The sequence below is a fragment of the Phalaenopsis equestris genome, unplaced genomic scaffold, assembly GCF_001263595.1.
Source record: "Phalaenopsis equestris unplaced genomic scaffold, ASM126359v1 Scaffold000271, whole genome shotgun sequence".
In the NCBI taxonomy this organism is placed as follows: Eukaryota; Viridiplantae; Streptophyta; class Magnoliopsida; order Asparagales; family Orchidaceae; genus Phalaenopsis; species Phalaenopsis equestris.
The window spans coordinates 147934-174299 of record NW_018164713.1 but is presented as its reverse complement, the minus strand read 5'-3'; the positions used below and the strand labels follow the sequence as shown (position 1 = coordinate 174299).

At 33.6% G+C, this 26366-nt stretch overlaps 1 protein-coding gene across 1 annotated transcript; it reads right to left on the bottom strand.

Annotated features, from left to right (window-relative positions):
• Positions 1-530: 530 nt before the first annotated feature.
• On the bottom strand, positions 531-24693 carry LOC110024724 (eukaryotic translation initiation factor 5B). Its single transcript, XM_020724851.1, has 11 exons — positions 24588-24693; positions 22767-22895; positions 22560-22685; positions 22089-22217; positions 21875-22006; positions 21664-21795; positions 20698-20814; positions 20475-20606; positions 2313-2410; positions 1680-1890; positions 531-890 (listed from the first exon to the last, which is right to left on the bottom strand). Exons 2-11 carry the CDS (start codon positions 22843-22845, stop codon positions 805-807), a joined length of 1242 nt encoding a protein of 413 aa, XP_020580510.1. The 5' UTR covers positions 22846-22895; positions 24588-24693; the 3' UTR covers positions 531-804.
• Positions 24694-26366: the final 1673 nt, after the last annotated feature.

Genomic DNA, 26366 nt, shown 5'->3' with positions numbered 1-26366 from the left:
AAATCTTTAATATCGCATAAAAAAAATACAATTATTATCATTTCTTAAAATAAAAAGCAGCTTTTTCACGCATAGGTTTAAAACACGAAAGTTCTGTGTAAATATGAAAGTTCAGGTGTAAGATATGTAAATAAATAAGAATTGTGACTTGCGTATGTAAATTTCCCATACTTAAATAGTAACGTAGCTCTACGTGCGACTCCCAGTAATATAACGACATGTGTGTTATATCGGGCCCGCCTAAAAAATATTAAAGTGAAACCGTGAAGGTTATTGGAGTGGAACTGCAGATGTTATTTGGAGGTTTATTAGGAGGTTATTGGGGGCAGTTCCACTCCATTAACCCCTTGCAATAACCATTTAATAACCTTTGCAGTTCCATTTCAATAACTCCCTACAATAACTCCCAAATAACCTCCGCAGTTCCACTTCAATAATCCCCTGCATTAAACCCCGCAATAACCCTTTAATAACCCCTCAATAACCCCTGCAGTTTCACTTCAATAACCTTCGCGATCTAGCACATGTGACGGTATATTATTGAAGTCCGCACGTAGCTACATCCAGAGCCCGAACAGAAAATTTTCTCCATTAAATTAGGCATAAAGTAAAAAAACAAAAAAAATCCAGAAAATTCAAATAAAAACAAAATTGAATATTATTTGTTATTAAAATGAGCCCTGCCGACGCGGACATCATTTCAAATGTATAAAAATGAAAATCTCAGTTCTGAATTCAACCTTTGGGAGAAGTTATCAGAAGTTTCGTTTTCTGGGAAGAACTGAAATGCTCCAGAGGAAAAGTTCAGCCAGGCCTGAACTTCCTCGCAGCTCTCAACTGCTGTATACGTTTCTTGTCTTGCTCAAATTTGCTCTGCAGCATCATAACCTCTGCAAGGAAATACAAGGATGGAAGAGCAACCATGCATTAGAACTAGATAAGTTAAAGAAGGTAGAGAAGACTAGAACATGCACAATGGAAATTAGAAGTAAAATTACTAAGGGTTTGTTTCACAGCACTTCTGTTTCTTATTTTTGTTTTATTTTTTCTTTTATTTTTTTAAAATATATTTAGTTGGTATAATTTTTATATGCTTTTATTTTGGGGCATTTAAATACATGCCACCCAACTCCTATTTATCTATTTATCTACATATCTAACACCTAAACTTTGTATTTTATATTTATAAAACCTGAATCTTTCATCACATCAAAAATACCTCTATTTCAACTTTTAAAAAGTGAAATACACCTTCTCTTGCATGGGTATAATGGCATATATGTAAAAAATTGAAGTTTAGGTGTAAGATATGCAAATACATAAGAATTATGTGGTATGCATGTAAATCTTCCCTTTATTTTTTGTTTTGAAAATCAGGTAACAACCAAATATTCTAAGAGATACTTTGAGTGTTCTTAAAAAAAACTAATTCAACTAAACATGTTATAATTCAAGTCAAACGATTAATAAACAAAAATGAAAAATGAAAAGGAAAAATAAAAGAGATCCCAATGGCCCCTGAGGAAGGGAAGAAGAATTAATGAGAAGTATAAATTGCAAATTGGTGGGCAAAATATTGCATGCAGCATGGGTGGCGACGATATGGTGACACATCAAAGCATGCTCAACCAGTTTAATGTACTCAGAAAACATTATCATTCTAGACGGAAATCACATACCATTCCTCTTAGCTTCCCGTTTTTGAAATCTGTAGAAATCTAGTGCAATTTCTTTATTTTTCTTTTTAGATATCTTATCCATCACAGCAGCAGGCGCCACGGATCCCACAGCTGTACCAGTTTCAGCATCAGTTGTTTTCTTTCTGCCCTTCTGGTGCACCACAACAGTCCATCCATCTTCAGCAGCAAGAGCTTCCCTTTCTTTCCTCTCCTGAAAATTTCAAGCGGGAATGACATTGTAAATGAAAGCATTCACTTACATTGCAGGATAAGAAGGCATGCTGTTACATTTTCCTACTGGAAAAATAATTTGCTTTGCAAAACTCAAGGGAATGTTCTCCAAACAAATTAAAAGCAGGGGGCATTTACTAACGTACCACACCATTCTTATATAATTACATAACTAACACCTAGAGTTTAATATTCACATGCATGGCATGCAAATCTTTAACACCACATCAAAGTACCACAACTAACCACAGTTAATAGTGAAATACAATTTTTCATGCATAGCTTTATTAAACCAAAGTGTCACAAATGTAAATATGAGAGTTTAGATGTTAGACATATAAATACATAAGAATTGTGTGGCATTTGCGTAAATTTATCCTGAAAGCAATAGCCCGGTAAAACCTGTTCCAGCCGTTCCTCATGAGCTGTCACAAATTCATCTATTCTCTGTTGAAGCACTTTTAAGCCTGGTCTGCTTTCTTTGTATTGTGTAAGCCATTCTGTAACAAAATAAAAAGTTCGATATAAAAATTAAAGTTTTGAGAGAATGCACCAGCATCTTATTTGGCAACAATGCATTGGTAATCTAATAATTGCCTCCTTCGCAAATACAACATAAATCCTGGTCTGCTTTTGCTAAGCATAAACCTAAAGCTTTAGATATACTATAGATAGAAATACTTGGTGAATATTTTATGAAAAGCCAATTCCATATAATTAAAAATTTTAGCTTACAAATTATTAAACCATGTTCATCTTGTTGCCAAAAAAGAATTACATACTCCCCTATTAATTCATTTAATAGGAACAAAATTACTCCTGAACGGATGATTTGTTATTTGTTCATACCAATCTTCATATCTTATCTATTAGAAGACCATAATACACTTAAAGAGGAAACTAAATTATGAGATATTGATTGAGAAACATTAACTACAATGAATAATGTTGAAGCCCTTTGTTGATCTCTCTTTTGATGAGCCATTTTTAGAAATTATATTTTTTCAAGATAAAGGTGAAGATGAAGGTGTAATTGAAGAGAGCACTGGCCAGTGCTAATGATGACCCCAGCGTTGAGTTGTTAGCTCTAATTAGTAATGCTCATATATTCATGTTTTGTTTCATTATTTTGAGAATGACAATGAAATTTTTTAGAACATTTTGTATATTTTAAAAGCAATACCACTAGTGGCAAAATATATGACAACATAAAACGATCAATGAATGCTTGATGGATAAAACATTTCTTATCATTTCAACAACAACAACAACAACAAAGCCTTAATACCACATGTGGGGTCGGCTACATGAATACACTTTCTCCATTGCATCCTATTTAGTGTCATATTTTCATTTAATTCTAATAAATTAAGATCCTTCTCTATACAATAAGCCCAAGTCTTCCTAGGTCTACATTTGTCTTTCTTAACATAAGTCGAATCTAAAATATCTACTCTCCTAATCGGATCATCAGATGGTCTACGTTTAATGTGACCAAACCATCTAAGACGACTCTCTCTAATTTTATCCATCATTGGAGCTGCACCAACCCTATCACGAAGATATTCATTTCGCATTGTCTCTAAGTGTAAAGCCACCCATCCACCTAATCATTCTCATCTCGGCAACACTTCACTTACTATTATGCTTCTCTTTTAAAGGCCAACATGCAGCGGCATAGAGCATTGCAGGTCTCACCACCCACTTATAAAAATTTTCTTTCAGTCTAAGCGGTACTTTTCTATCACACAAAAGGCCCAAGGCATTCCTCCACTTCAACCAATCAACTTGAATTCTACTATTAACATCCTCATCTATATCACCATCGCTTTGAACAACAGACCTAAGATATCTAAATCGTCCACATCTTTTAATAATTTGATCACCCAAAGTTACACTTTTGTCACTAGAACTACTATTACTAAAATTACATTTCATGTATTCAGTTTTAGTTCTGCTCAAATGAAGGTTTTTAGACTCCAATGTAGACCTCCATAATTCAAGTTTTTCCAGAGCTTTTTCTCACGTCTTATCCACGAGCAGGATATCATCAGCAAAAAACATACACCAAGGTATATTCTCCTGTAAATGTCCAATAAGACCATCCATAACTAAAGCAAAAAGAAATGTGCTTGAAGCCGACCCCTGATGTAATCCAATAGAAATAGGAAAATAATTGGTCAATCCTCCTTTAATTCGAACACAAGTAACAGCTCTATTATACATATCTATAATGACTTGAATATTAATCAAATCAACATCTTTATTCTCAAGAACCCTCCAAAGGATATCTCTTGAAACCTTATCGTAAGCTTTTTCTAAATCAATAAAAATTAAATGTAGATCCTCCTTATTATCTCTGAACTTCTCAATCAAACTTTTCAAAAAATGTATAGCCTCCATAGTAGACCTGCCCAGCATAAATCCAATTTGATTATGAGAAATCTTTGTAATACATCTTAACCTATGTTCAATTACCCTCTCCCATAATTTTAAAATATGACACATTAGCTTTATTCCTCGACTTAATTCCTCTATAATTTGCACACTCTTGTGTATCCCCTTTATTCTTAAAAATGGGGAACAAAATACTATTCCTCCACTCCTTAGGCGCCTTTTTAGTTTTTAAAATAATATTAAAGAGTTTAGTAAGCCAAGTTAGTAAGCCAAGAAACTCCCAAATCTCCTAAAAATTTCCACATTGCAATTGAGATATCATCGGGTCCTACAAATTTTCCACCATTGATTTTCTTTAAAGTTATCTCAACTTCTATTTTACAAATGTGACGGTAAAAATGAAACGTTTTATTATTATTAACGATAATAAGATCACTAAGGTCGATCGTATTTTCAAAAACTTCATCAAAATAACTCACCAACCAATGTTGAATATCTTATTCTAAGAGAAACGTTTATGTCGCATTTTCAGAAGCATCTCTTATTATTAATCAAGCTTAATTCATTTATCTTTAAAAATTTTCTCTCACGACATTATACTTAATTATGTGATGTCTTCCAAGATAAAGGTAAAAAATACTTTTAAATTAATAATTAGTTAAAAATAATCCTATATCCAAGTTATGTGATCTCCTATTTCTTAAAATTATGTTGTCTCCATGTAAGTATCTATGCTTCATGGTGTCATAGCAGAATTACAATTATCCAAGTTATGTGATCTCCTATTTCTTAAAATTATGTTGTCTCCATGTAAGTATCTATGCTTCATGGTGTCATAGCAGAATTACAATCATCATTTATCTCGGAAAAAAAAACAATAATAAAGGTTAAGTTTTGCCTGTGGAAAAAATGCAAGTCATCATAGTGCAAAGACAATTATCAGTTGCATTCATGTTTGAGTTCGGAAAAGAATTAAAACATCAGAGCTATCAATAGAAAGAAAAAAGAGAAGTATCCAAACTTCCATTCTTACAGGAAGAACATCAGCGACTATTTGTTTTCATCCAATCGTAAAATCAATATGAACATTGCATTTGAGGTACATACTGGCACGGACCACTTAATATACAAAATATGTATCTAAGTTGTACCAGGTATCTAAAACCCCTAACCAAATACCCCCTTCCTGCCTTGAGTCTACATCAGCAGATAACAATTTTTTTAAACAACCCCTCACCAACTTCAGTATTCAAAACTGCCAATCATTTTCTTGCACGCCAACAATCTCCTACACTTTTCTAGACAACCAACAAGTCCTGCAAATTCTCACGTTTAGCTGGTATTTATTTATTCGCCTTAGTCCATCTGTTTTGTCTGGGTGTTTGAGACTGTCACATTATCAAACCATGATATGGCAAAATTAATTTAAACTGCTCACCTCTGCGACAGATCTATCCAGCATCCTCCACACCTAATCGGACCGCCAACTCCCTATATGATCATCCTTGGTGGCTGAAGAGCATCAACAGCAATAAAAAGAATCTTCCCAATGATCTTCAATGGACTGTCCAGGTGAGCTGTCCAATGCCCACATCTTATCTGTTCCTCAAAAAAAATAGTCCTTACCCTTTCAAAAAGATAAGAAGTCCACTTTATACTTTCGAGTTCTTGCCACACTAATTGCCCACGTCTCGCCTTTCCTTCTTAAATGTCAAAATTTATGCCTTTTGATAAAGCTTGCTTACAAATTTAATTCTTATATGTGCAATCAACTATTAGTTATTTTTATGCCTAAATATGGTGCCGCGAAGTTCATATGCTTTCTGACAAAAAAAAAGATGTTGTACTCGAGTATTTGAAACTATAATCTCGATCAGGAAGCTAAAGATCCATGGGCCAAGCCTCTGCGTTGTAGATTTAAGTTTAAGGCATAAGCCCAATTTAAAAGCTGATATAAGAATTAGACTAAACAAAATGAATGTCATAAATTGATCTATAGTCAACCTCTCAATGTTGTTACATAAGCCCACATTAAGAGGATAGAATGTAATTGGAAAGTTTTTAGAACTTCTTTGAGAACTCCTATTTACTTATCAATCAATTAATAGGATCTCGAGCACTATTTCATGTGGTGGACTACTTCCACTACTTGTTTTCTCCTCCTACTTGCCGTTGAAAAACTCTCCCTCTGTGTTTAGGCTTTCCCCACTGAACAGCAAGCAGATTGCTCCTTTTCCTTCCGCCACTGAACAGTCATAACCATCACTAATTTAGTATTATTCTTCACTTAGGTTTCTTTAGGGCAGCTTATGCTTTTTTATTTTTGTTGCGAAAAGCTAATTTCCCAACCAAAATTTCAAATATGCTTTCCAAAATCAATTTTTCTATGAAAAAGATAGGAAACTCTGAATGTTTTGTCATCTAAACGATACTACTTTAACTGGTTGCTTTTCTCACCAAAGAAGTTAAAAAGATGTCTCAAACATCTTAGATGGCAAACAACTTGCCACTGTATTTTTTCTTCATTATCTATTGTTACACCCTTTGATTTCCCACCATAATCACCAGCAATTCCCTGAATTTCTGATTACTAAAACAATCAAATTCAAACAGTTTGATTCCAGTAAAAGATTTTGAAGGGTTGTTGATGTAGTGAAGCTGATGTTTTCGTGTCTGGCAACAGGCAAGATCTAAAATTGCGTGATTGGATATTGAACTTTTTTCCATACATGAGGTAAAGGCCAAGCCTTGATGGATTTTAAGGTATAAACTTCAGAATAAATTAATTGCACCAAGTAAGAAGTATTATACTAACATCAAAGGATGAACTGAAAAAAGTATATTAATATCCTAATATCAAATCATAAAGCAAAAAAAATATCATATAAACATCAAAGTCACCAGAATCTTATTGTAGTGGGAATGATGCTTTTTCACATAAGAAATCTTCATAGAAATCTTCATTACATAAACAAGTTAGTAGATTAGTATTTATTTTTAAAACTTTGCATTTCTATTTGCTAATAGTTAAGTACATTAGTTTTGACATCAAAGGATGAACGGAAAAAAGTATATTAATATCCTAATATCAAATCATAATATCCTAATATCAAATCATTTGACATCAAAGGATGAACGGAAAAAAGTATATTAATATCCTAATATCAAATCATAAAGCAAAAAAAATATCATATAAACATCAAAGTCAAAACATAACAATTTAAAAATAGTTCACTACAATAAATTTCTCTCCCCCACTTCTATATTAAATTGAAAATGTAAAAATTACAAAAATAAGAATTTTTAATTTTAAAAATCACCAGCACTCTCATCATTATGTGCATCATCAATGAAATCATCATCATAATAAATTGATTTATCTTCTCATCCTTAATTCTATCAATTTTCTCTCAATCTTTTTCTCCGTCTTCAACCTCAATCAATTTCTACTTCCTTAATAAAATCAATAAGAATATTAATTGAAGTTTAAAAATAATTATGTTAACTGTTATAACTTCAATTAAATCATTTTTTATTATTACCAATTCCGTTCATTTCTTTTTAACTTGTGTTAAAGCTTTTAGTATTACTTTTGTCCTCTCAAAAAAATCATTATCGAGATCATTTTGCAAATCTGCTTGAGTAACTTCATTGTCATCATCCCAATAAAACATTTATCAGTTAATGGCACATTAAAAATAAATAGATTTTTGTCATCCCCTAAAATATTTTTCTTTAAAGGGCATTTAATGTCTGATTGTATATGATGTAAATCAAGTTCATCATTAAGACGATTAAATAATTTCTTCTTTTGGTATTAGCTCAATGATATCTACTCTAATTTTAATCATATTCACATAACAAGCAAGTACGACATCCTAATTAAATAACAAACTACTATAACTCGATTCAACTAAATTTGGAGAAAAAAACACAATTAAAATAGCATATAAAATTATTAGAATATTAAACTATTAGAGTTATTAGTCTAATTATTAGGCTAATTACTACCACTACGAGTATTAGCCATTATTTGCTTCCTTTTTTTCCCGTTTTCATAATCATGTATTTATGTATTTGCCTATTTCTGAATTTGTCTTTCCTTGTAATTTGTATTTATAACCTCCTTTATATCAATAAAATTATCTTACTGTATTCTCAAACCTGACATTGCATTAGAGTAAAAGATCCAACCCAAGCCACTGACTCTTCCAATAGTTTATTCCTGTTGTTGGTCTACCTCCACCACTTCTCCGTGAGATTTCTACCTTCCGTAAGAAACCTCCAGCAATAATCCTTTTCTCCATCAATCTCTTTCCTGCGTTCCATTTTCTCGAGCGATTCTCGTCCAGCAAGATATATGTCATAAATATATCTCCCGTGGAATCTTGTCTCCCATGAGATCTCCAGCAATTCTGCTCCCGTGAATCTGTCTGTCGTGAATCCATCTCCCGTGGAATCTTTCTTCCGTGAGATCTTCAACAAATTTGTCTCCTAGCCAGAAAGTTACCTCCTCTCTCCGACTGGTCTTTCCAGTTTCATTTTTGCCGCTGGTTATTCTCCTGTGCAGTCTTCAAGATTTTTCTCTGTCATGGCAACCCAACATCACATTTGACTCAGTTAGAATTATGGCGGATTCTTCCACCACTGAGCCTTCCCATGATAGTGTACTTGAGTCCACCAGAGGGTCGACAATGATCGCGATTCCTCCGCAGTCCGATGGATCGAAAAATCACGTGAATTTCCTGATCACCACCCATAAACTGAACGGACCTAATTTTCTCCAATGGTCCCAAGCTCTATCTTTGTCCATCAAGGGACGCAGAAAATTTGACTATCTCATGAGAATGATTCGTGAATCTCTTAAAACTGACTCGACATATGAAGCGTGAAAAATGGAGAATTTCATGATCATATCGTGGCTAATTAACTCCATAGAGACTGTGATTGGTCATTCGAATATGTTTCTTCCTTCTGCAAGTGCCCTATGGACTGCAGTTCGAGACACCCTGCTCAGATGTAGGGAACTCCAATCAACTTTATGAAGCCTCCAAGAAGATCCACAAGGCGAAATAGGGATCGAGAACAGTGACCCAATACTACAATGATTTAGTGGTCTTATGGATGGAATGTGATCTCTATGACTACAAATGAGAATCAACGACAGATCTTTCAGTTTTTCAAAAAATTGTAGAAAAAGATCACATGTGTCAATGTCTGACAGTCCTTAACAAAGACCTTAATGAAGTCTGAGACCATATCCTTGGTCGGGATCCCCTTCCTTCCACTCGTGTTGCTTTCACAGAAATCCGACGTGAAGAGAGCAGGAGAATTTTCATGTTCGACACTTCCACTTCAGTCGAATTATCTGCCTTAGCCACTAATAGTATGCAACTCTATTCAAACACTCCTCGAGCCGCTCGGTTCACTAGTGATTACTATCTCAAACCCAAACATACTAGAGAAAAGTGTTGGAGACTTCATGAGAAAATGACATACAAATCTTCATCCAAATTCTCCTCTGCTAAGGTCTCACTACAACATCTGGATCTACTATGGTACAATCAGTTCCTACTCAGAACACTCCAGAATCACTCGAATCTCTTAAGAGTCCGATGGAGCATTTGATCAAACTCCTCGGATCTAATCAGTTCAATTTCAGCCCATCAACCTCCCACGTCCATCAAAATCTCTCTTCTATGGCACGCACTCTTTTTCTAGACGATGGATCATTGATTCAAGTGTCACAAACCACATGACTATATACTCTCAAATTGTCTTAGCATATTATTCATGCTCTGGGAAAGATGTAGTTAAAATTATTGATGGCTCATGTAACTCTATTGCTCGTAAAATATCGGTTGTGTTAACAACTAATCTAGTTCTGAAATCTGTGTTATGTGTTCCTCTGTTAAAGTGTAATATTTTATCTGTTAGTAAGCCAACACATGACATATAGATTGCATTACTAATTTTTCTCCTGATGTCTGTACCTTTCAAAATTGTCGTTCGGAGAGGATGATTATAACTGCTAAAAAAGTAGTTAGGTTCTACTTCCTGCAAGAGAAAGGCACGAAGAACGAGGACACCTCCCAGTAATTGTATTTTTTTCTCGATTCACTGAATATCCTATTATGTTGTTGCATTATCGTTTGGGTCATCCCAATTTTTAATATTTAAAACAATTGTATCATTCGGCTTCAAATGTGAGAATTAGCAATTAGCAAAAAATCATCGTTTTCGTATCCATCTCATCCTTACACGCCTTCCACTCCCTTTTCTCTTATTTATAGTGACCTGTGGGAACCCTCTCACACTCCCAACTACATTAATAAACGGTGATTTTTTACCTTAATTAATGACCACACTCCAATAACATGGGTCTATATCTTAAAGAATGAATCTGAACTTGTCACCTTCAAAAACTTTCACTCCTTCATTTTAACCCAACTTAAAATTTCAATTCAAGTTCTTCGAATCGACAATAGCCGTGAATTCTTTAATTTAATTTTAGGTGAGTTCATGGTAAGTAAGAACATCCTCCGTCATAGCTCATGTAAGGACACGCCTCAAGAAAATGGAGTAGCCGAGAGAAAAAACGATCTTCTTAAAGTAGCTCGCTTCACTATGTTTCAATCTAATGTTCTGAAAAAGTTTTAGAATGATATCGTGCTTACTGCCACCCATCTCATCAATAAATTTCCCAGAAAAAATCATAAATTTAGAACTCCACTAGCCATCTTAATGTCATGTTTTCCTACAAATTGTTTCTTCACGACTCTTGAACCTAAATTTTTTTTGTGCACGACCTTTTTTTCGGAACACTACCCCTAATCTTAGCAAATTTGATCCCCCGTCTATAAAATATGTCTTCATCGGATATTCTGCCACTCAAAAAGGTTATCGGTGTTTTGATCCTACCATAAATAAACTCTATGTAAATGACGATATTTTTTCTTTAAAAGTGTTCCCTACTTCCCTATCATAGCCTCAAGTGAGGGAGAGCTTGATTTCTTGGACACCGATTCTTATCTGACTCCTATGAATATTTCTCCAACCACTTTATCCGAGGATTCCTCAATCCCTCTAGAACCACCACCGACCAAACAACCAGAACCTCCTCCCACTCTCCGTGTTTATACTCAATGCACTTATGTTCCCACTCTAGAGCCCGCTACTCCTTTACAGGACATGAAATCCACTCAAAGTGACATCCTCATAATTGAAACCACTCGAAATGAGATGAGTTCTCTTGTTGAGGTATACAATCAGGCAAGCTCTCTTTATTCCATGCAAAATATATCACTTTCCACAATGTATTGCCAACCTATAAAGCTTTTGATGTTGCTCTGACAGATCATCACCTTCCATCTACTATTGAAGCAGCATTAGTTGACCTTCCTGGAAAGCTACAGTAATTAATGAAATGAATGCCCTTTAGCATAATCATACATAAGATATTGTAGAACTTCCTCCAGGTAAGAAAGCAACAGAGTGTCATTGGATTTTTAGCACCAAGTTTAACTATGATGGACCTTTGAACTTAAAAAAGCACGATTAGTCTCCAAAGGTTAGTCACAAAGATATGGAGTTGATTATGAGGAGAAATTTGCTCCGGTTGCTAAATTAAACACGATTCGGGTCTTACTTTCCCTTGCTGTGAATTTGGTTTGGCTCTTGCTACAACTAGATGTTAAAAATGTTTTCTTAAATGGGGATCTTATAGAGGAGGCGTACATGTGCCTCCCTCCAGGCTTTGATTGTACTATTCCCAGGGGAAAAGTGTACCGACTGCGGAAGTCCCTCTACGAATTGAAGCAATCCCCAAGAGCCTGGTACGACAAGTTCACAAAGGTTGTACTGGATCATGGTTTTTCTCAGGCCCAATCAGATCATACTCTGTTCCTTTAACATACGTCCAATAGAAAAATTGTTATCCTTATCGTCTATGTCAACGATATTGCACTCACAAGTGATGATCCACCAACATTGGAGTCTCTAAAAGGTATTTTTGCTACTTCAATTGAAATGAAGGAAGGACTTGGGGTCACTCCAGTACTTCTTAGGCATGGAAGTTGTTTGGTTATCTCAGAGCATTTGTCTATCGTAGCGCAAATATATACTACATCTATTGATAGAAAATAGCCTTCTCCTTGCAAGCCAGCGGCAATCCCAATGAATCTCAAAGAGAAATTAGTTGATGTTGGCAATGCAGTTCCGGTGAACAAGACACTACCAACGGTTTGTGGGGAAACTCATTTACCTCGCTCACACTCATCCTAACATTTGTCATGTTGTAGGTATTTTGAGTCAATTTATGCATGATACCTATAAGCATCATCTCCGAGCTATCCACAGGAACCTTCACTCCTTGAAAGGCACACCAAGCTCAGGTTTTTTTTCTCGAGTCACAACCTTCATTCTATTGTCGTTTATACAGATGTGGATTGGGCCAGATCTGTTCATGATTGACGGTCCACCTTAGGATATTACTCATTCATGTGGGAAAATCTTGTCACGTGGAAAAGCAAAAAATAGTCGGTTGTGGCCTAGAGCAATGATGAATCCGAGTTTCGCTCCATGTCCCTGGGTATCTGTGAAGCTATTTGGTTATGCACTATGCTCCGTGAATTGCATATGACAGTCTCTACTCCCCTCCAGTTGTTCTGTGATAATAAATTTGTCATTAGTATTGCCCATAATCCGGTTTAGCATGATCGGACCAAGCATGTGGTGATCGACAGACACTTCATTAAGGAAAAGCTCAATTTATGGGAGATTTGTATTCCATTTTTCTCATCGAATGATCTATTAGCAAATATCCTTACCAAAAATCTTCATCGGCCATTGTTTCATGACTTTAAATACAAGTTGAACATAATGGATATGTATGCTTCAACTTGAAGGGGAGTATCAGATTTATTGGCCTAATTATTAGGCTAATTACTATAGTTGTTATTATTACCCATTATTTGCTTCATTTTTCCCGTTTTCATTTTCTTGTATTTTCATGTTAATCTATTTCTGAATTTATGTATTTTCTTTTATTTGGGACTAGTAATTCAAATTTATACTCTCCTTTCTATCAATAAAATTATCCTGATATATTCTCAAACCTGACATAAAAAATAAATGTTAAAAATTATCGATGAAATATTTTTGTAATTGACTTTAGCTTCTTGTAACCCAAAGAAGCTCACCTTATTTTTAAATTTTATAAGTTACAAATAGTCCTTCACCCTTTCAATAGAGTCAACATACAACATACCTATGTAGTATTATAAATTAAATTTGATCATGGGATTGGTTGATTTGTTCTCCAGATATTGAAATTGAAAATTAAAATAATACCTAGTGTAGTTCCCACTTCTAATCATGTATTTCCCAAATTTTCTTTGTAGCTAGAGCCCTCATCAAAATTATGTGCAATTTACTGTTTAAAATTGTGCAATCTGAGGCGCGCCTTAAGACCCGCCTCAATGCAATTCCAAAAGAGGCCTTTTGAGGCGTAAGCCTCAAGCAACTCAAACGTGGTGCATACCTCACATTGGTTGAGGCAAATTTTACCTCAAGTTAGTTGAGGCGTGGGCCTCTTGCACTATTTTTCCCCTCTGTTAGATGGTTCAAATATGAAATGAAACAGCACAATTGCGTTCAAGAGCTCCCCCTTCCCTAATCAATATTTAATGTTACTTTCATTTTATATTGTATGCTAGTTTGATAACTTAATGAGTTGATGTTTATATTATATTTTTGTTTTGTGCAGTTGTTACATTATATTTTAAGGCTTGCAAAATTTGTCATATCATATAAACACAATTTATCTTTTTTTGTTATGCTAGGATGGTAATATGACTTTCTTTAATATATCTATAAGTTATGATGCAAATATATCATTTTTTACCGCTTTATTTTGATTAACACGATTTTAGAATTATGAAGCTTAAGCCTCAAACCGCCTCGAGGCTTATGCCTCGTCTCAATACCCAATTGAGCAATTTTAAACATTGGTGCAATCAACTGACATTATAATTGAAACCTATAGCTGATTTTCTATCCACATCAACCATACTTAAAACTTGAACCAATGGCTTGACTTTTATTATTGTATATATCACAATTAATCATAATCTATCATTCAAGAAAATTTTCTAACAGTTTCCCAGTCAGGCTTTATCAAAGCACAGTTTAGCCATTGTGTGGTGGTGAACATAGCCTCTAAAAGTTGCCTCGCTTCCAAGGTGCTTCATGTAGTCAAGTAAACTATAGAAGAAATAATTGTAGAATGTCAATGGAGTTCTTAATCACGAAATTTTCTCATCAAAGCCAAAACCTACAAATGATTGTATATAAAATAACCAATCTTCTTTTCTTTGCTTACAGAATTAATATATTGAGACAATTCTTCTAGTTTTTTAAGAATTAAAATTTATGTGAGATGTCACGAATGGTGTCTAATACATATGTGCTCTCTTCAACACCCCACATAGTGAGATAAAGGATTGTTGTTGTTCTTGTTATATAAATCTTAGCATTGTCAGAAATGGCTTATAAAATTAAATACCCGCCAATTTTCTAACTTCATCAGGTAGTCCACAAATACACCCTTATTCCTTTACCTAATCTGATTCTCCAATAGACTTCAAGAAAATAATGTCATAGAAATTGTTAATTAAACGTTGAACAAGATTCAATTCTTAATATGATATCTAATAGACTTCAAGAAAGTAATGTCATAGAAATTGTTAATTAAACGTTTAACAAGCTTCTATTCTTAATCTGATACGAACCATCACACATAATAGCCACTCTAATTTGTTTCTAAATTTTCACAATCTCTTTGATGACTTCTCTGTGCTATTCACTTTCTCCTTTAACATTTTAGTTCTCAACTCAAATATGGAGAGTGGTTTAATGCGCCAAACATAAAAATCAAAGAATAAACCATGTTAACATAAGATGGTGAGGTTGCCACAATAAATGAAATAGCACTTCACAAAAGAATCTTATAATATTCATACGCACATGCTAATGAGCCTCTCTTATATTTTTAGGAAACATCCTATAAGCTATCCTCACAATCAACTTGCCATTAATGACTGTAATGAATCTATTTGAATGATTATGAAAAAATAATTATATTTTGTCATAATCTAGAAAGAAAATTTTTTTAGTCAGGATTTACTGGATCAATCCTGCTTAAGAAATTCAAGATGAGTGTTGATGGAGAATATGTCTAACTGAATCAACGGCCCTATTTTGTTTCATGTTGATATGAGAGGAGTGTGTGACAGAAATTTTATTCTTACGTCTTTATTGCCTTTTCCACTAGTGCCGCTTGCAGGTAATAAAAGTTGAACATGGCACAATGTTGTCCACTATAGAAAAACATTATTTTTTCTCTTCCTTCCATCTTCAAAGTTCATGGTGCGATTCCTATTGAAATATGAAAAATAAAAAAAAAAATTATCATCCATTATATTTAGAATAGCCCCAACAAGATATTATTGCTAATATGTGCTTAGAAAATAGGCCTACCTCCTTGTATGGTAATTCTGTCATGATGAAGTTGGTGTTTTTCATCCAAGGTAGAATTTCAACTGGCATAAGCATTGGACACTAGAAATGCATCACTTGACAATAATTATTGTGGTGTTTCACCCCCTTATCACCTTGCGGCATGGACTTGCAAGAAAAGTGGTTGATTGACTCGAATTAGTGGTTGATTTATAAAAAATCTATCTATTATCTTTAGCGGGTTGCAAGTCAAAATTCTATTACATTAATTAGATTTTTTAATTACTTAACTGTTTTTACCATTCAAAATCTCCATTTATAAGACCCAATTTTGGTGAATACAATGTAGTATTTTCCCACTCTTTCTCCCATTCTCTCCTACTTTATTCTTTCCATCAATTTCAAACATTCTTCTTTGATGAGACTAGAAATTTGGCAGCCAATAATGAAACTTTTAGAACACTGCCTTTTTTTTTATGGTGTAATTCTTCAAAAACCATACATATGGGAACATATATATTGAGATCTTTATATTGAGATCTTTATTCTCTCTTTATATCATCCTTCCATTTTTCCACATCCCTTTTTTTTTCAATCTCAATTCTCAACTCTAAAGATAAAACTAAAGAGTCACACACTGAGCCTAGCAATTAGACTAAAATCTAAAAGAAAGAAAGGTGAAATCAAATTTTTCTTCAATCTTATAGAATTCTAAATGCTCGTTTTTCTTTGATTAAGAAAAAAAAGAAAGAAAAAAGTTTCTCAATTTTTTAGATCGATGAGCAGAATAGCGAGATAAAAAAAGGTCAATTATTCTTCATTTTTTGATTCTTGGTTTACACATATCCAAATTTTAATGCTCCATAGATGAAAGTTCTAATTGTATGGGAATAGTGATCAATTTTAGCGCGAATTGCTTGTAAGGGAACCCTACCTTCTCTGATCCATTCGACGCATGCAATCTCTTTTACGTCGACACGCCCTGCAATTTGCACTTGAATTCCTTTTGTACTTGTTTGTTCAGTTAATTCAATAGCTTTTTTCATTGCCTTTTGAAATGAGACTCTCTATTTTCATTGTAAAGCTATATATTCTACAAGAATATTTGGTTGTCCATAAGGCTTTTCAATTCTTGTGATAGCATTGTTGAGTCTCCGGTTCACAGAATGAAACTCTTTTTGTACATTCATTTGTAATCCTTCGACTCCTCGAGTTCGTCCTTCAATTAAGAAATTGTTAAATCCAATAAAGATTATGGTCTGAATCAAATCTATTCTTTTTGTACATTCATCTGTAATTCTTTTTTTATTCTTGGTTTACAAATATTAGTACATGACAACTATCTTATTCTTACGTCTTTATTGTCTTTTCCACTGGTGTCACTTGCGAGTAAGAAAAGTTGAACATGGCACAAAGTTGTCCAACACAGCAAAAAGTTCTTTTTCTTTCTTTTTCACATCTTCAAAGTTCAAGGTGCAATTCATATTGAAATATGAAAAATAGTAAAAAAAAAAAAATTATCATCCATCATATTTAGAATAGCCTCAAACAAGATATTATTGCTAATATGTGCTTAGAAAATAGGCCTACCTCCTTGTATGGAAATTTTGTCATGATGAAGTTGGTGATTTTCTCCCAAGGTAGAATTTCTACTTGCATAAGCACTGAACACTAGACATGCATCACTCGATAGTAATTCTTGTGGTGCTTTACCCCTTATCACCTTGCAATGTGGACTTGCAGAGAAGGTGGTGATTGGCTCGAATTAGTGGTTGATTTTTAAAAATTCTGTCTATTATTTTTAGCGGCTTGCACGTCAAAATTCTATTACACTAATTAGATTTTTTAATTACTTAACTGTTTTTACCCTTCAAAATCTCCATTTATAAGGTCCAATTTTGGTAAATCCAATGTAGTATTTTACCAATCTTTCTCCCCTTCTCTCCTACTTTATTCTTTCCATCAATTTCCAAAGACTAGAAATTTGATAAGTGCAAATGAAACTTTAGACATGTTGGTATTTTTTTCTTTCTTTTAGAGAAAAAGATTTCCTTCTTCAAATGGTTATAAAGTCTTCCTCTGTTCTATTAGGTTCTTGCACTCTATGAAAATCATCGTCATACAAACCTAATTGAAACGAGCTAAGATTAGCGATTGAGAAGAGGATAAATTTAATTTCAAATAAAAAATAAATTCTTGAGATTACTTCATCATGTTTATACATCTCCAATTTCTCAATATATTTATCTAAGGACAAAAACTTTGAGTTGTATCCTTGCAAATATTATTCTTGAAGTAGACTCAATTTATACCACTCATTCCACAATTCTTCTACGCTTAATAGGGTAGAACTCTTCGCATATAAACTACTTGAACATCCCCAGGTAACCACTTGATGGGCATTCATATTTAAATCAGTGTTCTACCACAAGGCAGGATGGCAGTTTAATTAGGCAAAAACAACCTTGCCAGAAGTGTACTATTCAAATAAGGTAAATTCTCCAACTGGTTGATTCATGCATCCAACTACTCGAAATCAACCTACCATCATATGTAAGAATCTCCACTCAGGCTTCTACCATGAATGATTGCATATTTCCTTTAAAAATGGTAGTCATATTCTCCTTTTCATCCTCCTCGTTCTTGTGTGAATATAAAATGAAGATAGGAAAACAACTCGGCCCACTACTTGCAAAAGCAATTATTTGCATCCTCATCCACTCTGTCGTAATGGCCACTAGCTCTATCAGTCTGATCACTTAGCCATATTTATTGTAGAATTATTGAGAGCTATAGACTGGTTTTGTTCTTATTCCTCATTTTTTTCTTGGCTTTGAATGCTACTGTAAGACAGAAGAGGCTCTCCTTTGTTGTGTATCCTTCTTCATTTGTACCATATACTAAGATAAAGATGCTCTGACCTCTTAACAATAGTGCACATCCCTATATATAGGCTAGAACAAATATGGAAGGGTTTTAGGAAATTTTTTTAAAGGCTGATTTATCGATCAATTAAAGTTAAACTCAAACACTGTTATTGTAAATGATTTCCCATTTAAAATTTTCTCCTACTTGTTATAGATAGCAAATAATCCTTCCTTTTAATGTTTTTTGCGCGGGCAGCAAGCCACGTCTTTTTTTTTTTTTCCTTTCTTATGGTTATAGATGGCAATAAACTTCACCAATCTGGTGTTATTCTTCACTTGGAAAACTTGTTGCCATTTTCTGTTGATCTATCGTTCACAATAGATTTGCCAGTAATTGCTCACCAAAATCACCAGCAGCTCACTGATAATATAATTACTAAAATAGCAGAATTTCCACAATTTCATACCTGCAGCGAAACTATGAGGATCAAAGCAATGGATTTGGAGCGTTTGTGTATAGCAGCAAAGAGAGCAATTTGCTTCAGGAGATGTGATAACCAACAAAAGGTTAAGCTTATGAGGCCTCACAGTGTGCTTTGAAGCCTAGTGACCTAAATAAATATACCCGTTAAGGGGAAGAGAAGGAAAGAATTTTAGAGTTTCTTTTATTTATTTTTCCCCTTCTATGCAAGAAAAATGACTTGTGAATCAGCAATGACACTAAGAATATTACATTATCCTCTCCTATACAACCTCCACAAAAGAGAGTTCTGTCTACATAACAAACTATATAAATTAAAAGTAAAAATAATTCTAGTAGAAATTATTTTAATCCTAAATTATAAATTAAAAATAAATTTATTCAAACAAATCTAAAAATTAAACCAATCCTTCCCGTAATCTGCTTGTCAATACAATAGCCGGATTTTTTGGCACCTTAATCTCCTTGTACGGTTTCTAACTGAAGAGCCAATTGTGTTTATGGTCTCCTAGCGATAACCTCTTCATATAGTGTAATCTAAGAGTCAACACCATTAGCAAGTTCTGTCAAAAAATTGGATTATTAAAATTTCAATTAACAGTCTCTTCAATCTTTTCAAAATCTAACACTTAAATCATAATCATAAGAAATTTGATGGATCACCTACAAGATCGAATTCCCATATTATAAATAGTTTAACTTAGAAAAGAAGATCTTATGCACCCGTTGTTCAGGTCTGCTCACAACTTTTAACACACTAGCATTGGTCTACCTATGTTCCTATTCCATTTATCATAAATATACAACTGTAAATTTGGTACTTTAGGCCAAAAAATGAAATTACAAAAGATGACGAATATGGCAGATGTGCCATGCTAAGAAAATCAATCCCAATACTTACCTTATTGTAAAACAAATAAGTGAAAAGGTTGGAAAATTCCTGTCCAAATGCAAATATGTGCCTAACTCTATATCAAAAAGCTAACAAGTTGCATCAAACACCAGTTTAAGAGCTTGGGCAACACAGAACATACATGAAATATGTAGTTCTCACTTCTGAGAAGGTATGATCATGTTGTCAATTATTAATATGGCATTATCTAAATGAAGTATATGTGGCAGAAAAAATTATTGTCAATCATTAATATGTCAATATCTAAATGAATAAAACTTCACCTATCCATAAAAAAACAAATATGGTATGAAAATGTTAGGATAGATATGCTAAACGATCAATAAAATAATAATAATAAATAGGCAACTTGCAAGAATTCTTCGAGAAAAGCAAAGACTGGAGCGTACTTTTCATTCCTCTGGTACAATCATCATCAACTGAGGGGATTTCATCAACAACACTTTCAACCTCTTCAATGTCACTTTCTTTGACATTTGTGAGAGGCTTCTTTTTGTCTTTATGATTCTTCTTGAACTTCCCTGTGAGCAATAGATAAAATAAATTACAAACACGTTGCTTAAACAAGCAGTAAAGCTACACATTCAGTGGCTATAAAGTTAGAAAATTCACTAGTTTTGGTCTTCAATTCATTTGTAATGACATCAGGCTCTATAGAGCTGTCAATCTCATTCAATATTTCTAACTGGATTGGGTTTTGCCAACTATCGACCTTTGTTGATCTTCGACCTTAAAAGCAAGTTTCTACGGTTAACATAAAATAACAGCCAAAAAGGCAAATAGGAAAGCGTATTCTTCTTGTGCCAATCTATAGCACCCTTCTTTTGTTTCTTATTTACAGAAACCTTTTTGTGCATCTTCACAAGATAAATTTTCCTTCCTCAAGTTATAAAAGGAAAAAAATTACAGAGCCAACTTTAGTACATGCTACATCCCTAAGCTATAAGAAGTGTAAGAGAACCATGAGTTTCTTAGTATCAGTAGAACATTGATTAACATTTTTAATTCAATTAACCTCCTTGTAGTTCACTTCATTTCTACTTTATTTTACGTTAATTAATTTCATTGCAGTTCAACATAGCAGAAGTAAAGCATCACCTGCGGGACTCCACGGAAAGACAAGTTTCAGATATCCATTCTAAACTATATAAACTTGTCCAGGCTTTGCAACTCAACCCTCGAATGAACTGAAAAAATTGAAGCTACTTTTTCCAATCCAATAACAAAATATAAATGAATTGGATTTTTTATCTACCAACACGTGGGCTTTTTATGACCGTGTCGAAAGTCTTTCACAAGACCCGCATTTTGAACTTGCTACCATTATGCATTCTATATGATATTTCTATACACAGGATAAAAGGAAATTGTCTTCTTAATTATTTATTAACTATGGTACACAAGCAAGCACAACTACAAAAAAATCTTCGGCAGCTTTAATTGAACAAAAATAGAGAAAGTGTTGCAATATCAATCATGTTCCACCATCCATTAAAGTAATAGCTGAATAAATGAAAACGGCTAGGCTATCCATCATAAGAAAAAGTGTCCAGACATGAACAACTAGGAAATTCATACCTTTCTGAGTTTTAGGTTCCTTCTCAAATTCAATGGTAAATTCACAGGCTCTATCCGATTCTTCAGAAATTATATTCTCTTTTCTCTTCCTCTTTTTATGCTTGACCAAAAGCCTCTCATCATCCTTTCCAGCTTGAATCAATAAAAATTTCAATGGGCTCCGTTTTAATAAAGAACAAAAAGTTAAAAGATGAACTACGAAAGTAAATACCTTTCTGAATTTTAGGTGCCTTTTCTAATTCAGAAGGAGACTCACAAGCTCCAATTGATTCATCAGAAATTCTATTCATTTTTATCTTCCTCTTTTTGTCCTTGGCCAATAGCCTCTTACCATCCTTTCCTACTTGATCAATAAAAATCTCAATAGGCTCCAGTGCAAACAAAAAACAAAAGTTAAAAGAAAGAGCAACTAGGAAAGTCTGTACCTTTCGGAGTTGTAGGTTTCTTTTCAAATTCAGAAGATCTATAGACACTTATGGATTCATTAGAAGCTCTATTCTCTTTTATCTTCCTGATTTTGGTCTTGCCCAATAGCCTGTCACCGTCCTTTATTACTTGCATCAATAAAAAATATAAAAAATCATAACCAAATAGCAATTTAGATGTGGCAAAATAAAATTCATAAAAAAGATCTACTTTTCACAAAACAAACAATATGTAGAACAAAGCCATTTTGCATCGATAATAGCATTAGCCTCTATACAAGAATATCAATACTCCATAAATATGTTCTAGTTGTTCAGTATGGTATGGAGAAAATGTTTTGGTTCATTCAAAACAAAAAAGCTTATCCCAAAATCCATTAATGCAATAGTTTAATAAATGATAATGACAATGAGATTAAGCATTGAAAAATAAAAAAAATTCAAGACATGAACGAACAGAAAAGTCCATACCTTTCTGGGTTTTTGGCCCCTTTTCAAATTCAGGAGATTCACAAGCACCGATTGATTCATCAGAAGTTCTATTTTCTTTTATCTTCCTTTTTTTGGCCTTGGCCAATAGCCTCTCACCAACCTTTCCTGATGAATAAAAAAGCAAAACAGGCTCTAGCCTTGGAGAAGAACAAAAAAATAAAAAATGAACAACTAGGAAGTCCATACCTTCCTGGATTTCAAGTCCCTTCTCAAATTCAGAAGAAGATTCGCTGACTGCAATTGATTCAGTAAAAGTTCTCTTCATTTTTATTTTCCTCTTTTTGGTCTTGACCAATAGCTTCTCACCATCCTTTCCTACTTGTATCAATAAAAAATCTCAATGGGCTCCAACCCCGGCAAACAACGAAATTCAAAAGATGAGCAACTAGAAAACCCCATAACTTTTCGAATTCTAGGTCTCTTTTCATATTTAGAAGAAGATTTATAAGCACCAATGGATTCATCAGAAGCAATATTCTCTATTATCTTACTCTTTTTGTTTTTCCTTGACAGCCTCTCATTATATTTCGGTACTTCATCAATTAAAATATGAAAAATAATAGCTAAATTGCAATTTTGATGTAACAAAATAAAATTCAAAAATATATTTAGCTTTCGCCCATAACAAAATGAGAAACTAGGAGTTAATCCAGAACAAGTCCAGCTAAATTCAGACTGAAGAGATTCTCACCCATGATTAATACAGCATAGCAGTGGGGAATGATAAAAATTTATTCAATTAGATGGAAAACTTGTAAAACCATCCTTTTCTGAAACTGAAAATACCACATTTTGGGTTAACAAGTACCTGAGAAAAAAAAACCATGTAGGAATTTTACACAACAAATAGAGATATGACTATAATAGTTCTTCAGAAAACATATCATCATCAAACAATAAGCAATGAAACAATTGTCATTAACCAGTTAAAATTCTTCCAGCTCACTCAAAAAATAACTCTTTTCAAATCACTCCTAAGCATAAAGTAGGTTAGAAAAGATGTTATTACTATAAACAGATGATATCAATTAGAATATAATACAGCATAAAGTATATAAAAAACTCAGTTCAAATTCATTCTTGATTTGTAAAGTGAAAGCCAAGGATTCTCAAACAACATCTATATATGAACAATGAAAACTTTGCACTGAGGCATGCTCCATGCCATCCTTTTTCATTCTTGATGCTAAATGCAAATTAGTCTCCCAAAAAACCTTAACTCTCAATCTTTTGCCAAAAGTGCTTTCTCTCAATTTTTTTAGTAAGAATAGGCATGGAGACAGAAACACACACACACAAAAACATGGAAGGGATGAAGTTTCATCCCCTTCCCGACGCATTTCAAAGCAATCCCGAGATTCTTCACGTTCAAAAACAGTTCCAGTTACAATTTTAAAATAATGAATCAATTTCAGTTATCTTAAATCACTTATCTCTGCCATGCCAGCAGCTAATTTAGATATGGAAAACGAAAATGAAGGTTTTCAATAATGCAGGTGCATCTATTGTGAGGACACAAAGCTTAACCGCCCAAAAATGTGAGGCAACCTCTTTGCATTGCTCCTGGGCAACAACAGGTACGAGGTTGCAAAATTACTACATATGCAAAATGCAAGTTGAATTATGTTGGCTTTTTTTATGCATTACTGTGATTATTGTGTATTATTAAATACATAATATCTTAAATAAAAGTATAAGATAGGGCATGCAAAACCTTAAGTAGCTGTACTTCTGCATCAGAAATACACAGAAAGAAAAAGATGTTTATGATGTCAATCTGATATTTCAATTATGATTCCCGAAACAATAAGGGCCTGTCTGGTAACGGATTTAGAGCAGGATTTAAGCTGGGTTTAATCTAAATCTGCCAGACGGCCATTTTGGACAAAATAAAGCTTCGGATTTGATAATCCGGATTTCAAGGATTTCGGCCTTAAATCCCGTGAATCGGTGGATTTAGTAACTCTGGGACGAACGCTTCGCGCGAAAAAGAAGACGTGAATTTACCTCGATGGTTTGGGTAAGAGCGGAGAGGAAGGAGGAGAAAAATGGCAGTTCGAGTCACTGTAAGCGGCGATCCCGTGCGTTCCCAGCTAGCTCCTGATGCTACTGTATCGCGAGGGTTCGGTCACCAAGGTGATGGTTTGGGACAAAACACAGAGGCGGGAGAGGACATAACGAGGGTTCGGCGGAAACAGAGGAGAAGATTTTATTAATTTTATTTTTTTTCAGTTAAATTTATAAATTTAATTGATTAATTATTAATTATTATCAAACTAATTATATGCAAATGAATTTATATTTATCATTTAATTAGTAATAATAAAATATAAATATTAATTTTTATTCATTCAATAATTAGAAGAAATTAATAATTAACATAATTAATATACTTTTATAAATGTTAAATTTCTATTTAATAATTAATTTAATAGCATGTATTGCTAATTAATCAATTTAGTAAATATATAATTATTAATTATCATAATTTGAAATAAAATATTAATTGAATTTAAGAAGCTAAAATATTTTTATTATGTTGGAATATTTCAAGAATTCGAATTTACATAATTTACGAAATCCAATTATGATTTGTTAAAGTCTAATGACCATAAGAGATTTTTAAATCATAGAAATTGTCAAACAATTTCACAGGATTTAAAATGATTTATTGCCAAATAGTTTTTGTGATTGAACCTTTTCTGAATTTATTGAATTTGAATTTATAGGATTTACTAAATCTTATTAACTTGAATCTCATATGTTGTTATACAGCCCATCAAACATATAAACTTCGCTTAAAAAAACAATGTACAACGAGATGGACAACGTACAATGAGATAAGAACCATCCAAACATATTAAAAAGTTGTTTGGCAGCAAAATTTGAGAAGGATTTGAGCTAAATCATCCCAAACAACAAAAATCACAACTTCAAAATTACGGGATCTGAAACTCGTTTCTCCTAGGTTTGGCCTTAAATCTTGGACTTAAATCTCATTGGAAGGTGGATTTACGAGATAGGATTTGAAAAAGCTGAAGCGCGAAAAGGTGGCTGGGAGGAAAGAAAAAAAGAAAGAAAGACAAGGGTTGGTCGTGTATGAGCTGAGTGGGAAAAAAAATATAACGGAGTTCCAGATATCTTTGTACGTTGTGATCTCATCGTTGCAACTAGCTCCCGTAATGACTGTTCTGCTAGGTTATTAGGCTATGTAGGGGATTGTTTTGGCCAAACCCAAGAGGGGAAGCAAGTTAGGCTAGGTTTGTGGGAAGGAGAGTAGGTTTCGAAAGAGGGTGCGTTTTGTGGCAGATTTTCGGTGGAAAGCAGGCAAGTGTATTAGGAAGCCAACATTTTATTTTATTTTTTTAATCTCATTTCTAAGTAAATTACATTATTATTTTTTCACATTTATTTTATTTTGCTATTTTATTCACAATAACATTATTGGTCTTTGCGGTTTTTGCCCCTATCAATGTTGTGAGCATCGTGTGTTAATAAATACTAATGAGAAATTTTTTGTGTATGTCTTCCTGCCTTCGAATCTCTTGTATGCATCTCGTTGCTCCTATTTTTTGTTGGTCATAAGAAGTTTTTTTTCTCTTGTTGTTTCTATTGTTTTCTTTAGTCACAACATTGTCATTGTTGGTCCCAAGTCTGAGTGTAAAAAGTGGAATGTTGTATTAGGTAGTCGACATCCATCATAAAACTTGTCAAAAAAATCATGTCATGAATTTATTTCATCATTGTGTAAGTGGTAGGGTGTTCTTTTGGAAGTGGCGCATTGTA

Excerpts from the sequence above, each read along its gene's own strand:
- LOC110024724 (XM_020724851.1), bottom strand. The coding sequence starts at position 22,845 with ATGAAGAGAACTTTTACTGAATCAATTGCAGTCAGCGAATCTTCTTCT. Across the intron at positions 22,007-22,088 it reads GAAACCTACAACTCCGAAAG|TAGGAAAGGATGGTAAGAGG; the intron begins GTACAGACTTTC and ends TTATTGATCAAG. Across the intron at positions 20,815-21,663 it reads GGAACCTAAAACTCAGAAAG|GTCGAAGATCAACAAAGGTC; the intron begins GTATGAATTTCC and ends CTTGCTTTTAAG.